This window comes from Dendrobates tinctorius, unplaced genomic scaffold (genome assembly GCF_039654945.1).
Source record: "Dendrobates tinctorius isolate UK_male_01 unplaced genomic scaffold, ASM3965494v1 ptg000160l, whole genome shotgun sequence".
Lineage (NCBI taxonomy): Eukaryota > Metazoa > Chordata > Amphibia > Anura > Dendrobatidae > Dendrobates > Dendrobates tinctorius.
The window spans coordinates 22,979,221-22,997,771 of NW_027361827.1; the positions used below are offsets into that span (position 1 = coordinate 22,979,221).

Here is an 18,551-nt window from a genome sequence, read left to right on the forward strand (position 1 = left end):
CCTGCAGGAGTTGGCTGGCGCGATCGATTAGATCGGCGATCGCGCCAACCACAGGGCACAGCTGCGGTCACCATGTGACCGCTCTGTGCCCTGCTGGTGACCTGGGCATGACCTGCCTAGTAATCGGAGCTGTGAGCTCCGATTCTAGGCAGTTGCCATGGTCACCAGGCAGATCAGGGATTGGTGGGATCGATGTAATCATTCGATCCCACCAATGACAGGTCACAGCAGCGATGTGACCGCTCTGTGACCTGCCCCCTGACCTGCCTCTGACCTGTCTGACCTGTCTGCAGGGGTCCTCACTCTAGCTGAGGATTCCTGCAGAGAGGTTGGACGCAGCAAGAGCTCCTGTGCTGGGTATTGTGGTGCCACAGCTTGTAGCACCACAATCCCTGCAGAAGAAAGAAGAAGAAGAAGAAAGAAAACTACAATTGTAAGTGTTAATTGATCCCTGATCCCCTGCCCAATCTATCTTCACCCCCCCAATCTATCTTCATCCCCCCATCCCCCCTCCACCCCCCCTCTTACCCCCCTTTTACCCCCCTCCACCCCACTTTTGCGTCACCTCCGTGCGCAGCCGGCGAGCGTTGATCGGTGACGCAGTTCACCGATCAACACTCGCGCTCACTTTTTTTTCCTTAGCCCCCTTTGCGCCACTTCCGTTCACCCATTCCGCAGCCGCAAAAGTTGGATAAGTGACACACGTCACTTATCCAAGCTTGTGCCTGCCGTTTTTCATTTTTTTCACCCCCCTTTGTGCCACCTAACTACAACCCTAACTGTTGATCCCTGCCCAATCTATCTTCATCCACCCCAATCCCCCCATCCCCCTTCCCCCTATTTTTACCCCCCTCCACCCCACTTTTGCGCCACCTCCGTGCGCAGCTGCCGAGCGTTGATTGGTGACGAGGTTCACCGATCAACACTTGAGCTCGTTTTTTTTTCCTTAGCCCCCTTTGCGCCACTTCCGTACACACATCCCGCAGCCGCAAAAGTTGGATAAGTGACACTCGTCACTTATCCAAGCTTGTGCCTGCCGCTTTTCATTTTTTTCACCCCTCTTTGTGCCACCTAACTACAACCCTAACTGTTGATCCCTGCCCAATCTCTCTTCATCCACCCCAATCCCCCCATCCCCCTTCCCCCTATTTTTACCCCCCTCCATCCCACTTTTGCGCCACCTCCGTGCGCAGCCGCCGAGCGTTGATTGGTGACGCAGTTCACCGATCAACACTTGAGCTCGCTTTTTTTTCCTTAGCCCCTCCGTACACACATCCCGCAGCTGCGAAACTTGGATAAGTGACACAGTTCACTTATCAGAGTTTGCCGTTTTCCTTTTTTTTTTTTTTCCACCCCCCCTTGCGCCACCCCGTGCGCACATCAAGCAGCCTAGTTTTGATAAGTGACACTTATCAGCTAGGGCCTGCTGTTTTATACTTTTTTCCACAGCTTTTTCTTTACAGAAAGTTTACACCAATCACTCCCCCCCCTCACGTACACATACAGTTTTCAATAAAGTGTACACCCAAGCACCATATTTACACAAAAATGTCATCAAATTCATCCCAACAGCGCTATTCAGTGGAGGAGGCATATGCTTTACTTGCCTCCGAAACTGATAGCGATTTGGATGACGATCCGACTTTTCTTTATTTTTCGGATTCTTCATCCTCTTCTTCTTCCTCTTCTCCCTCCTCATCTTCCTCCTCGGGTCCTGCGGAACCGCCACGCAGACGCTCCAGGACAGAAGATGAGGCAGCGCCCACCATGCCCGCAGCTGACCCAGTGCTCCCCGTATGGACCTCGCCCCCCGAAAATTACGAGCCACTGATTCCTGATTTTGTGGCAGAATCAGGAATCAAGTTTGACACCACCGGCCTCACAGAAATTGACTTTTTCAAAGTCTTTTTCTCTGAGGATTTTGTTAACCTCATGGTGGAGCAAACTAATTTGTACGCTCGTCAATTTTTGGAGCAAAACCCGCGTTCAACATTTTCAAACTGGTCTCCTGTAGACGCAGTTGAAATGACGCAGTTTTGGGGCCTGGTCCTCCATATGGGGATACTGAAGAAGCCGGAAATTCGGCAATATTGGAGTGTTGATATTTTATACAACACTCCAGTGTTCCGAATGGTCATGGCCCGGACGCGTTTTGAGGCCATCCACAAGTTTCTGCATTATACTGATAATGCAGCGTGTCCCGCACAAGATGACCCCAACTTTGACCGTCTGTTCAAAGTTCGGCCGGTCATCGAACACTTCAACAAAAAGTTTGCTGAAGTGTACGTGCCCCAAAGGGACATCTGCGTGGATGAGTCCTTGGTTCACTTCAAGGGAAGGCTGCGATTCCGTCAATACCTGCCCAGTAAGAGGGCCAGGTACGGAATCAAACTCTATAAGTTGTGTGAGAGTACCTCAGGGTACACCCACAAGTTTAGAGTTTACGAAGGGAAGGACACCCGGATTGAACCCCCTGAGTGTCCTCCTTTCCTGGGAGTGAGTGGGAAAATTGTGTGGGATTTGGTGCACCCACTGCTGGATAAAGGTTATCACCTCTACACTGATAACTTTTATACCAGCATCCCACTCTACAAATCCCTCTCTGAGCGACGTACCGCAGCCTGCGGTACTGTCCGCAAAAATCAGAGAGGCCTCCCGAAGACGCTACTTGGGCAGATGCTCCGAAAAGGTGAGAGCAGAGCCCAATGTAGCGACCACCTGCTGGTGGTCAAGTACAAGGACAAGAGAGATGTCCATCTCTTGACCACCATACACGGTGATGGCAGTACCCTCTGCACTGTACGGGGTACCTCTACACAGGTCCTCAAACCGACATGTGTAGTGGGGTACAACAAAAAAATGGGGGGAGTTGATCTCTCCGATCAACTCCTCCAACCGTACAATGCATTGAGGAAGGCCAAGGTGTGGTACAAAAAGCTGGCCGTGCACATCGTCCAAATGGCAATGCTCAACGCATTCCTGCTGTCACAATGTGCATGCCCCAGCGATACGGCGTACCTTCATTTCCAGGAGGTAGTGGTTAAGGCCATGATGTTTGGCGCTCAGGAAGGAGCGGGCCCCAGTACTTCAGGAACTGAAGGTGCTCGTATTGTCCCAGGTCAGCATTTTCCGGGGGTGGTCCCGCCAACCCCAAGAAAAGGTAAGCCGCAAAAAAGGTGTCGAGTGTGTTACAAAAAAGGAATACGCAGGGACACCACTTACCAGTGCGACACCTGCCCCGAAAAACCTGGCCTGTGCATGAAGGATTGCTTCAAATTGTACCACACCTCCATGCACTACTAATTTACATTAGATTAGTTGGGGGCACATCTAGATTTGTTCATTGGGGGTCTAGTATCCAAAATGATGTCATATGTGGGTTTTTTTCCTGTTTAGGCACATCAGGGACTCTGCAAATGGAACATGACGCCAGCAGACCATCAAAGTCTGCATTCCAAAACAACACTACTTCCCTTTCGAGCCCCAACGTGTGCCTAAACAGTTTTTTCCCACATGTGGGGTACCAGAGTACCCAGGACAAATTGGACAACGACTTTTGGGGTCCAATTTCTCCTGTTACTCTTGGGAAAATTAAAAATTGGGGACTAAATGATCATTTATGTGGGAACAAAACAGGATTTTATATTTTCACGCCTGGGCATTATAATCTTTAGTGAAACACTTGGGGGTTCAAAGTGCTCACCACACATCTAGATAAGTTCCTTAGGGGGTCTAGTTTCCAAAATGGGGTCACTTATTGGGGGTTTCTACTGTTTAGGAACATCAAGGGCTCTGCAAATGGAACATGACGCCCGCAGATCATTCCATCAAAGTCTGCTTTCCAAAACGTCATTACTTCCCTTTCGAGCCCTGACGTGTGCCCAAACAGTAGTTTTCTCCCACATGTGGGGTATCAGGGTACTCAGGACAAATTGGACAACAACTTTTGGGGTCCAATTTCTCCTTTTACTCTTGGGAAAATTAAAAATTGGGGACTAAATGATCATTTATGTGGGAACAAAACAGGATTTTATATTTTCACGCCTGGGCATTATAATCTTTAGTGAAACACTTGGGGGTTCAAAGTGCTCACCACACATCTAGATAAGTTCCTTAGGGGGTCTAGTTTCCAAAATGGGGTCACTTATTGGGGGTTTCTACTGTTTAGGAACATCAAGGGCTCTGCAAATGGAACATGACGCCCGCAGATCATTCCATCAAAGTCTGCTTTCCAAAACGTCATTACTTCCCTTTCGAGCCCTGACGTGTGCCCAAACAGTAGTTTTCTCCCACATGTGGGGTATCAGGGTACTCAGGACAAATTGGACAACAACTTTTGGGGTCCAATTTCTCCTGTTACTCTTGGGAAAATTAAAAATTGGGGACTAAATGATCATTTATGTGGGAACAAAACAGGATTTTATATTTTCACGCCTGGGCATTATAATCTTTAGTGAAACACTTGGGGGTTCAAAGTTCTCACCACACATCTAGATAAGTTCCTTAGGGGGTCTAGTTTCCAAAATGGGGTCACTTATTGGGGGTTTCTACTGTTTAGGAACATCAAGGGCTCTGCAAATGGAACATGACGCCCGCAGACCATTCCATCAAAGTCTGCTTTCCAAAACGTCATTACTTCCCTTTCGAGCCCTGACGTGTGCCCAAACAGTAGTTTTCTCCCACATGTGGGGTATCAGGGTACTCAGGACAAATTGAACAACAACTTTTGGGGTCCAATTTCTCCTGTTACTCTTGGGAAAATTAAAAATTGGGGACTAAATGATCATTTATGTGGGAACAAAACAGGATTTTATATTTTCACGCCCGGGTGTTATAAACTTCTGTGAAGCCCTTGGGGGTTCAAAGTGGTCACCACACATCTAGATAAGTTCCTTAGGGGGTCTAGTTTCCAAAATGGGGTCACTTGTGGGGGGTTTCCACTGTTTAGGCACATCAGACGCTCGTCAAACGTGACATGGCGTCCGATCTCAATTCCAGCCAATTTTAGGTTGAAAAAGTCAAACGGGGCTCCTTCCCTTCTGAGCCCTGCCATGTGCCTAAACAGTGGTTCCCCCCCACATATTGGGTATCAGCGTACTCAGGACAAATTTGACAACAACCTTTGGGGTCCAATTTCTCCTGTTACCCTTGGGAAAACAAAATATTGGGGACTAAATGATCATGTTTGTGGAAAAAATATGATTTTTTATTTTCACGCCCGGGTGTTATAAACTTCTGTGAAGCCCTTGGGGGTTCAAAGTGGTCACCACACATCTAGATAAGTTCCTTAGGGGGTCTAGTTTCCAAAATGGTGTCACTTGTGGGGGGTTTCCACTGTTTAGGCACATCAGACGCTCGTCAAACGTGACATGGCGTCCAATCTCAATTCCAGCCAATTTTAGGTTGAAAAAGTCAAACGGGGCTCCTTCCCTTCTGAGCCCTGCCATGTGCCTAAACAGTGGTTCCCCCCCACATATTGGGTATCAGCGTACTCAGGACAAATTTGACAACAACCTTTGGGGTCCAATTTCTCCTGTTACCCTTGGGAAAACAAAATATTGGGGACTAAATGATCATGTTTGTGGAAAAAATATGATTTTTTATTTTCACGCCCGGGTGTTATAAACTTCTGTGAAGCCCTTGGGGGTTCAAAGTGGTCACCACACATCTAGATAAGTTCCTTAGGGGGTCTAGTTTCCAAAATGGGGTCACTTGTGGGGGGTTTCCACTGTTTAGGCACATCAGACGCTCGTCAAACGTGACATGGCGTCCAATCTCAATTCCAGCCAATTTTAGGTTGAAAAAGTCAAACGGGGCTCCTTCCCTTCTGAGCCCTGCCATGTGCCTAAACAGTGGTTCCCCCCCACATATTGGGTATCAGCGTACTCAGGACAAATTTGACAACAACCTTTGGGGTCCAATTTCTCCTGTTACCCTTGGGAAAACAAAATATTGGGGACTAAATGATCATGTTTGTGGAAAAAATATGATTTTTTATTTTCACGCCCGGGTGTTATAAACTTCTGTGAAGCCCTTGGGGGTTCAAAGTGCTCACCACACATCTAGATAAGTTCCTTAGGTGGTCTAGTTTCCAAAATGGGGTCACTTGTGGGGGGTTTCCACTGTTTAGGCACATCAGACGCTCGTCAAACGTGACATGGCGTCCGATCTCAATTCCAGCCAATTTTAGGTTGAAAAAGTCAAACGGGGCTCCTTCCCTTGTGAGCCCTGCCATGTGCCTAAACAGTGGTTCCCCCCCACATATTGGGTATCAGCATACTCAGGACAAATTTGACAAGAACCTTTGGGGTCCAATTTCTCCTGTTACCCTTGGGAAAACAAAATATTGGGGACTAAATGATCATGTTTGTGGAAAAAATATGATTTTTTATTTTCACGCCCGGGTGTTATAAACTTCTGTGAAGCCCTTGGGGGTTCAAAGTGGTCACCACACATCTAGATAAGTTCCTTAGGGGGTCTAGTTTCCAAAATGGGGTCACTTGTGGGGGGTTTCCACTGTTTAGGCACATCAGACGCTCGTCAAACGTGACATGGCGTCCGATCTCAATTCCAGCCAATTTTAGGTTGAAAAAGTCAAACGGGGCTCCTTCCCTTCTGAGCCCTGCCATGTGCCTAAACAGTGGTTCCCCCCCACATATTGGGTATCAGCGTACTCAGGATAAATTTGACAACAACCTTTGGGGTCCAATTTCTCCTGTTACCCTTGGGAAAACAAAATATTGGGGACTAAATGATCATGTTTGTGGAAAAAATAAGATTTTTTATTTTCACGCCCGGGTGTTATAAACTTCTGTGAAGCCCTTGGGGGTTCAAAGTGGTCACCACACATCTAGATAAGTTCCTTAGGGGGTCTAGTTTCCAAAATGGGGTCACTTGTGGGGGGTTTCCACTGTTTAGGCACATCAGACGCTCGTCAAACGTGACATGGCGTCCGATCTCAATTCCAGCCAATTTTAGGTTGAAAAAGTCAAACGGGGCTCCTTCCCTTCTGAGCCCTGCCATGTGCCTAAACAGTGGTTCCCCCCCACATATTGGGTATCAGCGTACTCAGGACAAATTTGACAACAACCTTTGGGGTCCAATTTCTCCTGTTACCCTTGGGAAAACAAAATATTGGGGACTAAATGATCATGTTTGTGGAAAAAATATGATTTTTTATTTTCACGCCTGGGTGTTATAAGCTTCTGTGAAGCCCTTGGGGGTTCAAAGTGGTCACCACACATCTAGATAAGTTCCTTAGGGGGTCTAGTTTCCAAAATGGGGTCACTTGTGGGGGGTTTCCACTGTTTAGGCACATCAGACACTCGTCAAACGCGACATGGCGTCCGATCTCAATTCCAGCCAATTTTAGGTTGAAAAAGTCAAACGGGGCTCCTTCCCTTCTGAGCCCTGCCTTGTGCCCAAACAGTGGTTCCCCCCCATATATTGGGTATCAGCATACTCAGGACAAATTTGACAACAACCGTTGGGGTCCAATTTCTCCTGTTACCCTTGGGAAAATAAAAAAATTGTTGCTAAAATCTTATTTTTGTGACTAAAAAGTTAAATGTTCATTTTTTCCTTCCACGTTGCTTCTGCTCCTGTGAAGCACCTGAAGGGTTAATAATCTTCTTGAATGTAGTTTTGAGTAGCTTCAGGGGTGCAGTTTTTAGAATGGTGTCACTTTTGGGTATTTTCTGCCATATAGACCCCTCAAAGTGACTTCAAATGTGAGGTGGTCCCTAAAAAAAATGGTTTTGTAAGTTTTGTTGTAAAAATTAGAAATCGCTTGTCAAATTTTAACCCTTATAACTTCCTAACAAAAAAAAATGTTGTTTCCCAAATTGTGCTGATGTAAAGTAGACATGTGGGAAATGTTATTTAGTAACTATTTTGTGTCACATATTTCTCTGTTTTAAGGGCATACAAATTCAAAGTTTGAAAATTGCAAAATTTTCAAAATTTTTGCCATATTTCTGTTTTTTTCATAAATAAATGCAAGTTATAGCGAAAATTTTTTACCACTAAAGTGAAGTACAATATGTCACGAGAAAACAATCTCAGAATCGCCTAGATCCGTTGAAGCGTTCCAGAGTTATAACCTCATAAAGGGACAGTGGTCAGAATTGTAAAAATTGGCCCGGTCATGAACGTGCAAACCACCCTTGGGGGTGAAGGGGTTAAAATATGCAGCAAAATGGTAAAGCAGCAGAAGTACGGAGTTGTACCATTTGGATATATTGCAGCAGAAAATAGAGGCAGCAGAGGTGGGAAGTTGTACCATTCAGGCTGCTTGCTAGCAGTGAATGGAGTAAATACATGGATTGTCTGTATCTCTACTCTTCTTCCAGACTCTGGGACCTTGATTTCCAAGGTCTAGTGTTAAGTATCCACAATCAATAATGGTTTGGGGAGCCATGTCATCTGCTGGTGTGGGTCCACTGTGTTTTATCAAGACCAAAGTCAGCGCAGCTGTCTACGATGAAATTTTAGAGCACTTCATGCTTCCCTCTGCCAGCAAGCTTTTTGGTCATGGAAATGTAATTCTCCAGCAGGACTTGGCACCTGTCCACACTGCCAAAAGTGACAACCTGGTTTAAAAACAGCAGTATCACTGTGATTGACCAGTTCTAATTTCAATGCCAGAACACACCCCCCCTGGACGTTTTTCTTACAAGCAAGAGATGATATCTTGGAAACCCTGCAAACTGGCCACAGAAGGTAAATTACTTTTTGTCAGCATTCTGCAGCCCAGATATGCACTGAGATTATGTGAAAAGCCTGGACAACCCCTTTAAGGTAGGTGCACACTATGAGTTTTTAAGGAGAAGATTAAGAAAATGGCTGCAATGTTTTTCTTGTAGCCCTTTTTTTGAGAAGGGTTTACAACTGGCATTTTTTTTTTACAGTATGTTTAGAATAGTGGGGAAAATGGTCAGGTCTCTGGGAACAGTGGTCAGAAAGATCTACATGCTTGAGTAGAGGTGTGCATTCTTGCTCCATCCAAACAGATATCTGCCAAGCGTCATTTTTGGGTTTTGGGTCAACCAGTGGGTAAGTCCCACCCCAACCCCCAACCTATCAATAGAGGATAGTTTTAAAACCTTGTAAACCTCTTTAAGACCTGTTGGGGCTCCTTAAGGACAGGGTTGGGGAAATACATAAGTTTCTTCTGCATATGTTGTCATTTCAATTTATTTTACATCAGGGGTGACACTTTTTTAAAGCATAAAAAGTCACTTAAAGCACTCGTAATGTAAGTTTATTTTTTAGGAGCCCAGATATAATAATTTCTATAAAAATAACAGACCACAAGTTGCAAATGTAATCTCTAGAACCAAATTTGTAGGCTTATTGAGTACATGGTTTGTGGGATTTGTCCAGTTTTCTGTACTATGTAAAATACAGAATACTGCGTGTGTGTGCATGCACTGAAGGGCTGGGACAGATAGTATATAGGTTTAAAATAAACTTAATTTAAGATTTAAAAACTTCCGTATTAGAGATATTGGGTGATGAACTGTTTGGGGTGAAGGCCCATAATCAAAGTCCCTAGCAGCTCCTTTGGGAATAGTCATTTGAAAATGATGGTATACATAATGAATAGTGATGAGTGAGTGTACTTGTTGCTCGGGTTTTCTCGAGCATGCTCGGGTGTCCTCTGAGTATTTTGGCGTGCTTGGAAATTTAGTTTCTGTATCCTCAGCTGCATGATGTGCGACTGCTAGACAGCCTGAATACATGTGTGGTATGCCTGTTTGTTAGGGAATTCCCACATGTATTCAGCCTGTCTGCAAGTCACAAATCATGCAGAAAAGACGAAAACTAAATCTCTGAGAGCACGCCAAAATACTCGGAGACCACCCGAGCATACTCGGGAACATCCGAGCAACGAGTATACTCGCTCATCACTAATAATAAACTCCAGTTTTTAATGCTGACCTGCACACAATGTTCCCCCATAGGTACGCAATACATTAGTCAAGGAAGCATTCCATGTAATTTCAGCTATGTAATCCTAGTAATGATGCGTGTGCATTGGAGATGAACCCTACAGCTCTACAACCAGACTCCTTGCTTGTACAGCCTCATAATGCAGTTTTTCTTTCCAGTAAGTCACATTCATTCTCTTGCTTTGCTTTACTTTGAATACACCTGCTCTGTACAAACATACAAAGCAGCGCTTCTTTGCCTTGGGCAGCTTTTTTGTGTAGGTTGGAGCAATCATATTCTAGAAAGGCAAACAATATTGTGCTGCTAAAAGAGGTATTCCCACAATCGTGTTCCTGACTCTTTGTGCCTTCTCAAATATATTTAATTTTCCAAAGTGAATACAATGCAAAATTTCAAACCTCTAAAATGATTTTTTTGAAATTTAGGTGTGTTTATACCTGGTTGCCCATAAGCCTATCTTCCATTAGTTCTATCCATCCTGGTAGGGCATGCTCGATAGATTCCTTTATCTTTCTCTGCAGTAAGACTGTGCGTGTGGCCATGCTGCCTTTACTACATATGTCAGGCAAGTGTATTCTTCACTCTCTACGTGTCTGCTGCTTAGCATCGGCACAGCTGAGCAAGCGTAGAACCAACTCGACCACCTGTGAACTTTTGAAAATGCCCAAAACTTATGTATATTACACTGTATATTTTGCTGCTCTAGTTGACACTAATGGAGGATCTTGGAGGTGCATGTTACTGCGAAGAGAAGAGTCCTGATACTTTTGGGAACTGTTGAGATTACCAAAAAACATCAGTCTCGTGGTGGTGCCTGTAGAACGACCCACTGTGGAAATGTGGAATGGAGAGCCACTACAAAGAGAATTGAGATCTTTTTTGGTCATGTATAATTTTTTGATTTTTTTTGAAGACTCAAAGTATGTATAAGGCTAGTTTCACACTTGCTTTTTTTTGCAGCGCGTTTTTCCCGCAAAAAAACGCATTGAAAAACGCATACAAATGCTGCGTTTTTTTCAAGCATTTTTATGAGCATGCATGAAAAAAACGCAGCGTTTTTATGCGTTTGTATGCGTTTTTAGTGCGTTTTTACCGCGTTTGCGTTTTTTCCAAACATTAGGTGGCCCCTCACACTAACCCAAACCATGACTTTACTAACCCTAACCCTGACCCTAACCCTAACCCTGACCCTAACCCTTAACCAAACCATACTTAACCCTAACCCAAACCCTAAACCCTAACTAACCCTGACCCTAACCCTGACCCTAACCCTGACCCTAACCCTGACCCTAACCCTTAACCAAACCATACTTAACCCTAACCCAAACCCTAAACCCTAACTAACCCTAACCCTGACCCTAACCCTGACCCTAACCCTGACCCTAACCCTTAACCAAACCATACTTAACCCTAACCCAAACCCTAAACCCTAACTAACCCTGACCCTAACCCTAACCCTAACCCTAAACCCCCTTAACTAACCCTAACTCTAACCCAAACCCCTAAATTCCATGGTTAACAAAAAAAAAACGCATGTGCAAAAAAACGCATACATAAGCATGCCAATGCGCACATATGCGCACCCATAGACTTATATTGGGTGTCTTGCTGTAAAAAAACGCATTGCGCGCGCATGCGTTTTTTTGAGGCAAGTCGGACTCCCAAAAAATGCAACAGGATGCATTTTGTGCGCCCGAGCGCATACCGCAAAAAACCGCATGCGCGGAAAAACGCCTACAAACGCATGTGTATGCGCACATAAGCGCATCCCATGCAAAGTATAGGAAAAAAAACGCATGCGCTATTTAGCGCTAAAATACCGCGAAAAAAAACGCAAGTGTGAAACCAGCCTTACTTGGGTACTTGGGTGCTACTGCCTTCCACTGGTGTCAGGTATTATCACACTTCTTCAGTGGATAGTTTGACCAACTTTCCTTGGGAAGACAAAAAAGCAAACAATCTTTCCTATTTATTTTTTTAATGACTTTTAGTGTTTGAGGAAAATAGTGTGGTAACTTTATATTTTGGGTACTTACAAGTGTGTCCTCTTTATTTGTTGCTGTAAGCAGAATTCTGTATGCAACTGACACAGTTTCTAATAATGGGAATTATATATGTGTATACATACACAGTTGAAACTAGAAGTTTACATACCTTATATATAAAGACACATCTGCATGTTTTTCTCAATATCTGACATGAAATCAGAATAAACCTTTTCCGGTTTAGGTCAATTAGGATCCCATAATTATTAATATTTGCCAAATGCCAGAATGAGAGAGAGAGAATGTTTCAAGGCATTTTTGCTTATTTCTTGTTTCAATATACAGCTCTGGCAAAAATTAAGAGACCACTTCCAAATGTTCAGTTTGTTTGATTTTTCTCTTTATAGTTACCGGTATATTTTTGAGTAAATTGTAAATTGTTCTTTTAGTCTACAAACTTCTGACAACATGTCTCCGAATTTACAAGCAATAATTTTTTTTTTTTCTGAAAAGGAGAAATGGTCAAAATTAAGAAAAAAAAAACAGTGCTTTCAGACCTCAAATAATGCAAAGAAAACAAGTTCATAATCATTTAGAAACAACAATACTAATGTTTTACCTCAGGAAGAGTTCAGAAATCAATATTTTGTGGAATAACTATGATTTTTAAAAACATCTTTCATGCGTCGTCACATGCTTTCCACCAGTCTTTCACACTGCTTCTGGCGCAACAATTGTGACTATCCATCATCTTCTTGATTACATTCCAGAGGTTTTCAGTGGGTTTCAGGTCTGGAGAATGGGCTGCCCATGACAGGGTTTTGATGTGGTGGTCTCTTAATTTTTAAACCTTTTCCCACTTCTTATACATCAAACATAAAGATACCAAATGTAAATTTTTGGTGAAGAATCAACAGCAAGTGGGACACAATTGTGAAGTTGAATGAAATTTATTGTTTATTTTAAATTTTTGTGGAAATTCAAAAACTGAAAGTTGGGGCGTGCAATATTATTCGGCCCCTTTAACTTAATACGTTTTTGCGCCACCTTTTGCTGTGATTACAGCTGCTTGGGGTATGTCTCTTATCAGTTTTGTACATTGAGAGACTGAAATTCTTGCCCATTCTTCCTTGGCAAACAGCTCGAGCTCAGTGAGGTTGGCTGGAGATTGTTTGTGAACAGCAGTTTTCAGCTCTTTCCACAGATTCTCGATTGAATTCAGGTCTGGACTTTGACTTGGCCATTCAAACACCTGGATACCTTTATTTGTGAACCATTCCATTGTAGATTTAGCTTTATGTTTGGGATCATTGTCTTGTTGGAAGACAAATCTCCGTCCCAGTCTCAGATCTTTTGCAGACTCCAGCAGGTTTTCTTCAAGATTGGTCCTGTATTTGGCTCCATCCATCTTCCCATCAATTTTAACCATCTTCCCTCTCCCTGCTGAAGAAAAGCAGCCCCAAACCATGATGCTGCCACCACCATGTTTGACAGTGCTCATGGTGTGTTCAGGGTGATGAGCTGTGTTGCCTTTACGCCAAACATATCGTTTGGCATTGTTGCCAAAAAGTTCGATTTTTTTTTTTTCTTTTTTGTCATCTGATCAGAGCACCTTCTTCCACATGTTTGGTGTGTCTCCCAGGTGGCTTGTTGCAAACTTTAAATAACACGTTTTATGGACATCTTTGAGAAATGGCTTTCTTCTTGCCACTCTTCCATAAAGGCCAGATTTGTGAATTGTATGACTGATTGTTGTCCTATGGACAGACTGTCCCACCTCAGCTGTGGATCTCTGCAGTTCATCCAGAGTGATCATGAGCCTCTTGGCTGCATCTGTGATCAGTCTCCTCCTTGTTTCAGATGAAAGTTTAGAGGGACGGCAGGGTCTTGGTTGATTTTCAGTGGTATGATACTCCTTCCATTTCAATATGATTGCTTGCACAGTGCTCCTTGGGATGTTTAGAGTTTTGGAAATCATTTTGTATCCAAATCTGGCTTTAAACTTCTCCACAACAGTATCACGGACCTGCCTGTTGTGTTCCTTGGTCTTCATGATGCTCTCTGTGCTTCAAACAAAACCCTGAGACTATCACAGAGCAGGTGCATTTATACAGAGACTTGATTACACACAGGTGGATTATATTTATCGTCATTAGTCAATTAGGGCAACATTGGATCATTCAGAGATCCACAATGAACTTCTGGAGTGAGTTTGCTGCACTGAAAGTAAAGGGGTTGAATAATATGGCTCGCCCCACTTTTCAGTTTTTGAATTTCCACAAAAATTTAAAATAACCAATAAACTTCGTTCAACTTCACAATTGTGTCCCACTTGTTGTTGATTGTTCACCAAAAATTAACATTTGGTATCTTTATGTTTGAAGCATCATATATGGGAAAAGGTTGAAAAGTTCCAGGGGGGCGAATACTTTCACAAGGCACTGTATAGGCACCCCAGGTCAAAATTGCTGTTATTGTGAACACTTAGGTAAGTTAAAGATGAAATAGTCTCTAAAAGGCCTAAAGTTACACATGATACATTTCCTTTGTATTTTAGGCAAAAAAAATGTTTTTCATCTTTTACACTTTAAAAATTACAAAAAGAAAAATGGGCCAAAGCAAAAGTTTGTTACCCTGCATAGTTAGAACCTAGCAGCACCCCTTTTGAAAATATCACAGCTTGTAAACGCTTTTTGTAGCCAGCCAAGTCTTTCAATTCTTGTTTGAGGGATTTTCATCTATTCTTCCTTTGAGAATTCTTCCAGTTCTTCTTCCTGGGTCATCTTGCATGCAATGCTATTTTAAGTCATAGATTTTCAATGATGTTCAGATCAGTGAATTTCCTGGGTCATCTTGCATGCACTGCTATTTAAATCATAGATTTTCAATGATGTACAGATCAGGGAATTTCCTGGGTCATCTTGCATGCACTGCTATTTTAAGTCATAGATTTTCAATGATGTTCAGATCAGGGAATTTCCTGGGTCATCTTGCATGCACTGCTATTTTAAGTCATAGATTTTCAATGATGTTCAGATCAGGGGACTGAGAGGTCCATTGTAAAACCTTCAGCTTTTTCCTTTTGCGGTAGTCTATTGTGGATTTTGACGTATGTTTAGGATCATTAATAGTGACAAGCCAGCATGCATGGATAAGATGTTAGCTGAGCACGTTTGTGCTCTAATAGAGTATCTTCAGCATGCTCAATTACTATGTTAGTGTCGCTGTGGTTGCATGTCTCACTGCTGTTCAACAGCTGCAACACATGCAGACGCAATAGTGTTCTAGCATGCCGAAGATACTCTATTAGCACACGAGGGTGCTCGGCTAACACCTTATTCATGCAGGCTCGCTCATCAATAATCATTATACATTTGTGGAAACCAATCAACTTTAGCTTTTTACAGATGTGTAATGTTTGCATCAATAGTTTGTTGAAATTTCATTGAATCTGTTCTTCCTTCTACCTATGAAATGTTCCCCGTGCCATTGGCTGCAACACAACTCCAAAGCATGATTTATCCACCTCTATGCTTAATGGTTGGCGAGTTGTTCTTTTCCTGAAATTCTGTGTCCTTTTTTCTCCAAACATACCTTTGATCATTGTGGCCAGAGAGTTCTATTTTAAACTCATCAGTTCACAGGACTTGTTTCCAAAATGCATCAGTCTTGTTTAGATGTTCTTTTACATAGTTCTGGTGCTGAATTTTATAGTGAGGACACAGGAGAGGTTTTCTTCTGATGACTATTCCATGAAGACCATATTTGTGCTGGTGTGTCTGAACAGTAGAACAATGTACCGCAACTCCAGAATCTGCTAAATCTTAATGTCTTTTGCAGTCAGGCTGGGGTTCTGATTTGCCTCCCTAGCAATCCTATGGTCCAGTCCTGGATGTAAGTTGGAGCTCAAGAGAGAGACAAGCCAGATTCTCTCTCTGTGAGAAGAGTCTGCATTGGCAGTGTGCACCAAACCGCAAGTATCAGTGGTTGCTATGAATGATAGCTGTTTTGTTTGACCGGATTGGGACTAGCTCAGCCGTGTATGAGTAGTCAGGGTCTGGACAAGGCTAGGTATTTACGTTTATGCTTTTTTTGGTACTGTGCAACCAGTGAAAAATAAACAATATATTATTTTTACACAAGAATCCAGTGTTTGTGTGAACGCTACCTAATGCCTACCTGAGATAGTGAATGCACACCATTCATTTTCTTTTTTCCTGCTGTAAACCCTCAGGCAGGCTGTTATTGACAAGTCCCACTAAAGCCACTATGAAGGAGATGTGTATATATTTAACTAATCATGTCAAACAATTGGGTAGGCCAGGTTTGTATCTATGTTGAAGGTTACATTCAAAGCTTTGGTCACCGATTCTGTTCTATTAACTTGAAAAAATATTGCGGCATACTATACTATTTTTTTTTTTTCAGTAAAATGAAAACTACAATGACAGGAACCCGACAGGCCCAATTATAATTCGGTGAGGTCCGTCCTGAGATGCACCTATACCTCCGTCCATTTCATTGTTTGACGCCTCTGATCAGTTAAATAGCCCAGGTGTGAGCGGAGTCTTAGTGCCATTTACCTTATATGGCCATTTTATGTACATTTTTATCAGATGAATTGACTTGAAAAGATTACTCTCATGCAATGAACAAGTCAGTTTCACATTGCATTTCCTCATTAGGGGAGCGAAGTGCTATACAGTAAGGAAATGGTTTCAGTGAGCCAAAATGACTGTCTTCAGAGGGTGAAATCAAGGAATTTCTGTCGCTTGCCGTTGGACATTAGTTGAGGAATTAAAAAAGTTCTCGTCATTATTCCCAAATGGCTTTTAAGTATGCACCACACCTTAAATCCTTGGAGGTAAGTAGTGTTTGTGTAAAATTCTCCTTTCCAGCATAAGTTCTGAACATGGATACCTTCTCCAGTTAGGAACTTGTACTTGTTTTACACTTATGTTGCTTATGTATTGCAATTTTAATGTACACGTTACTTTGTTACTGATCAATGACAAGTACCGTTTGTGCTGTATCTGATGTGATGCATTTCATTCTTGTACCCTTTATTCTTAAGTTGACCCAATACTTTTTGTGGTGTATTTCAGAGATCTTGTTGATTTTTATTTGGAAATACATGCTTGTGTCCCACTGATGATTAGAAAACCTGAAACCAAGCAAAATGCTTAATATGATATGAAGTCCTAAATCTATTATGTAGAAAATATATTAAATATACTTTAGTCTTTCCCTAAAGTGATTTGTCACATTTTTTTCTAATCTGTGTAATGCAATGTAAACCGAAAACTGAGAACGAAGCATTCATAACCTTTGGACACTCTGCCTTATTAACTTAGTTTATAGTTGGAGACCTATAATTAAATTACTTTTGTGGCACTAATAAAAATGCTTGGGGCATAGTCCTTTGGCAGAGATGTGTTTGAATACAATATATTGTGGGGATTTGAAATGAGTGTTCTGTTCTTTATGGGAGTATTATGGCTTCTTAGATTGCCCATGTTACGCGAATTTGGCTTGTATGAGAACTCTTCTTGTACTGCAACTCTAAGGTGGAACCCTAAACTTCACTATCCTGTTACTGCAGGATGCCCAGCATCAATGTAACGTTATTCTAATGATATCTATTCACTCATATGTATAATAGCTAATGTGTATATCTGCAGCAGACACTTCTGTCTGCCCTAGATGTGCTGCTGGTTGTGCAGCAAATCTGCACAAGGATTGCCTTGAAATCCACAGAAATGGCAGCTTGTTTCTTTTTTCCAGCAGTTGATATTTTCCTTACCAGTACCTTATTTTTCAGACTATGAAACCATAAGACGCACCTAGGTTTTAGAAGAGGAAATTAGAAAGAAATTGAAGGAAAAATTGTGGTCAATTCTGTACTTAATATCCCCTATCCTGGTATATATGATCCACTCATCCCCATCCTGGTATGCATGGCCCCCTTATCCCCATCTTGGGTGTATATGACCCCCTCATCCCTATCCTGGCATGCTTGCCCCCCCATCCTGGTATGCACGGCCCCCTCATCCTAGTGTGCATGGGCCCCCTCATTCTTATCCTGGCATGCATGGCCTCCTCATCCCTATCCTGGTATATATGATCCACTCATCCCCATCCTGGTATGCATGGCCCCGCTCATCCCTATCCTGAGAGTGTATGACCCCCTCATCCCTATCCTGGCATGCATGCCCCCCCATTCTGGTATGCATGGCCCTCTCATCTTCATCTTGGTGTGCATGGGCCCCCTCATTCTTATCCTGGCATGCATGGCTTCTCTCATCCCCATCCTGATATGCATGGCCCCCATCATGGTATGCTTGGTCCCATCCCCTTCCTGGTATGCAGAGCACCCATCCCCATCTTGGTATGCATAACCCCATCCTTATCTTGGTATGATTGGCCCCCATGCCCATCCTGGTATGCAGGGCCCCATCAGAAAAACATAAAAAAAATTACACTTGCCTTCCTGCTCTCCCTCGCAGCATCTTGTTTCAGTGTCAGCAGCTGCTTTATGCTTATAAACAGCTCATGGCAGGGACGTCATGCGCTGCTTACAAGCAGAGCACAGTTGCATGAGTACTCACTACT

General features: G+C 43.0%; 1 protein-coding gene across 2 annotated transcripts in view; it reads left to right on the forward strand.

The window, feature by feature from the left end:
• CORO2A (coronin 2A) overlaps window positions 1–18,551 on the forward strand; it is a 234,296-nt gene that overhangs the window by 59,169 nt on the left and 156,576 nt on the right. The window contains exon 1 of one of the 2 annotated variants that reach the window (XM_073549711.1): window positions 14,285–16,803. The exons of the other annotated variant lie outside the window; for it this stretch is intronic. Coding sequence (XP_073405812.1) covers window positions 16,765–16,803 — 39 coding nt within the window. The 5' untranslated portion in view covers window positions 14,285–16,764. Of the gene's footprint in view, window positions 1–14,284; window positions 16,804–18,551 lie in introns of those variants that run through there. 2 annotated transcript variants of the gene reach the window in all.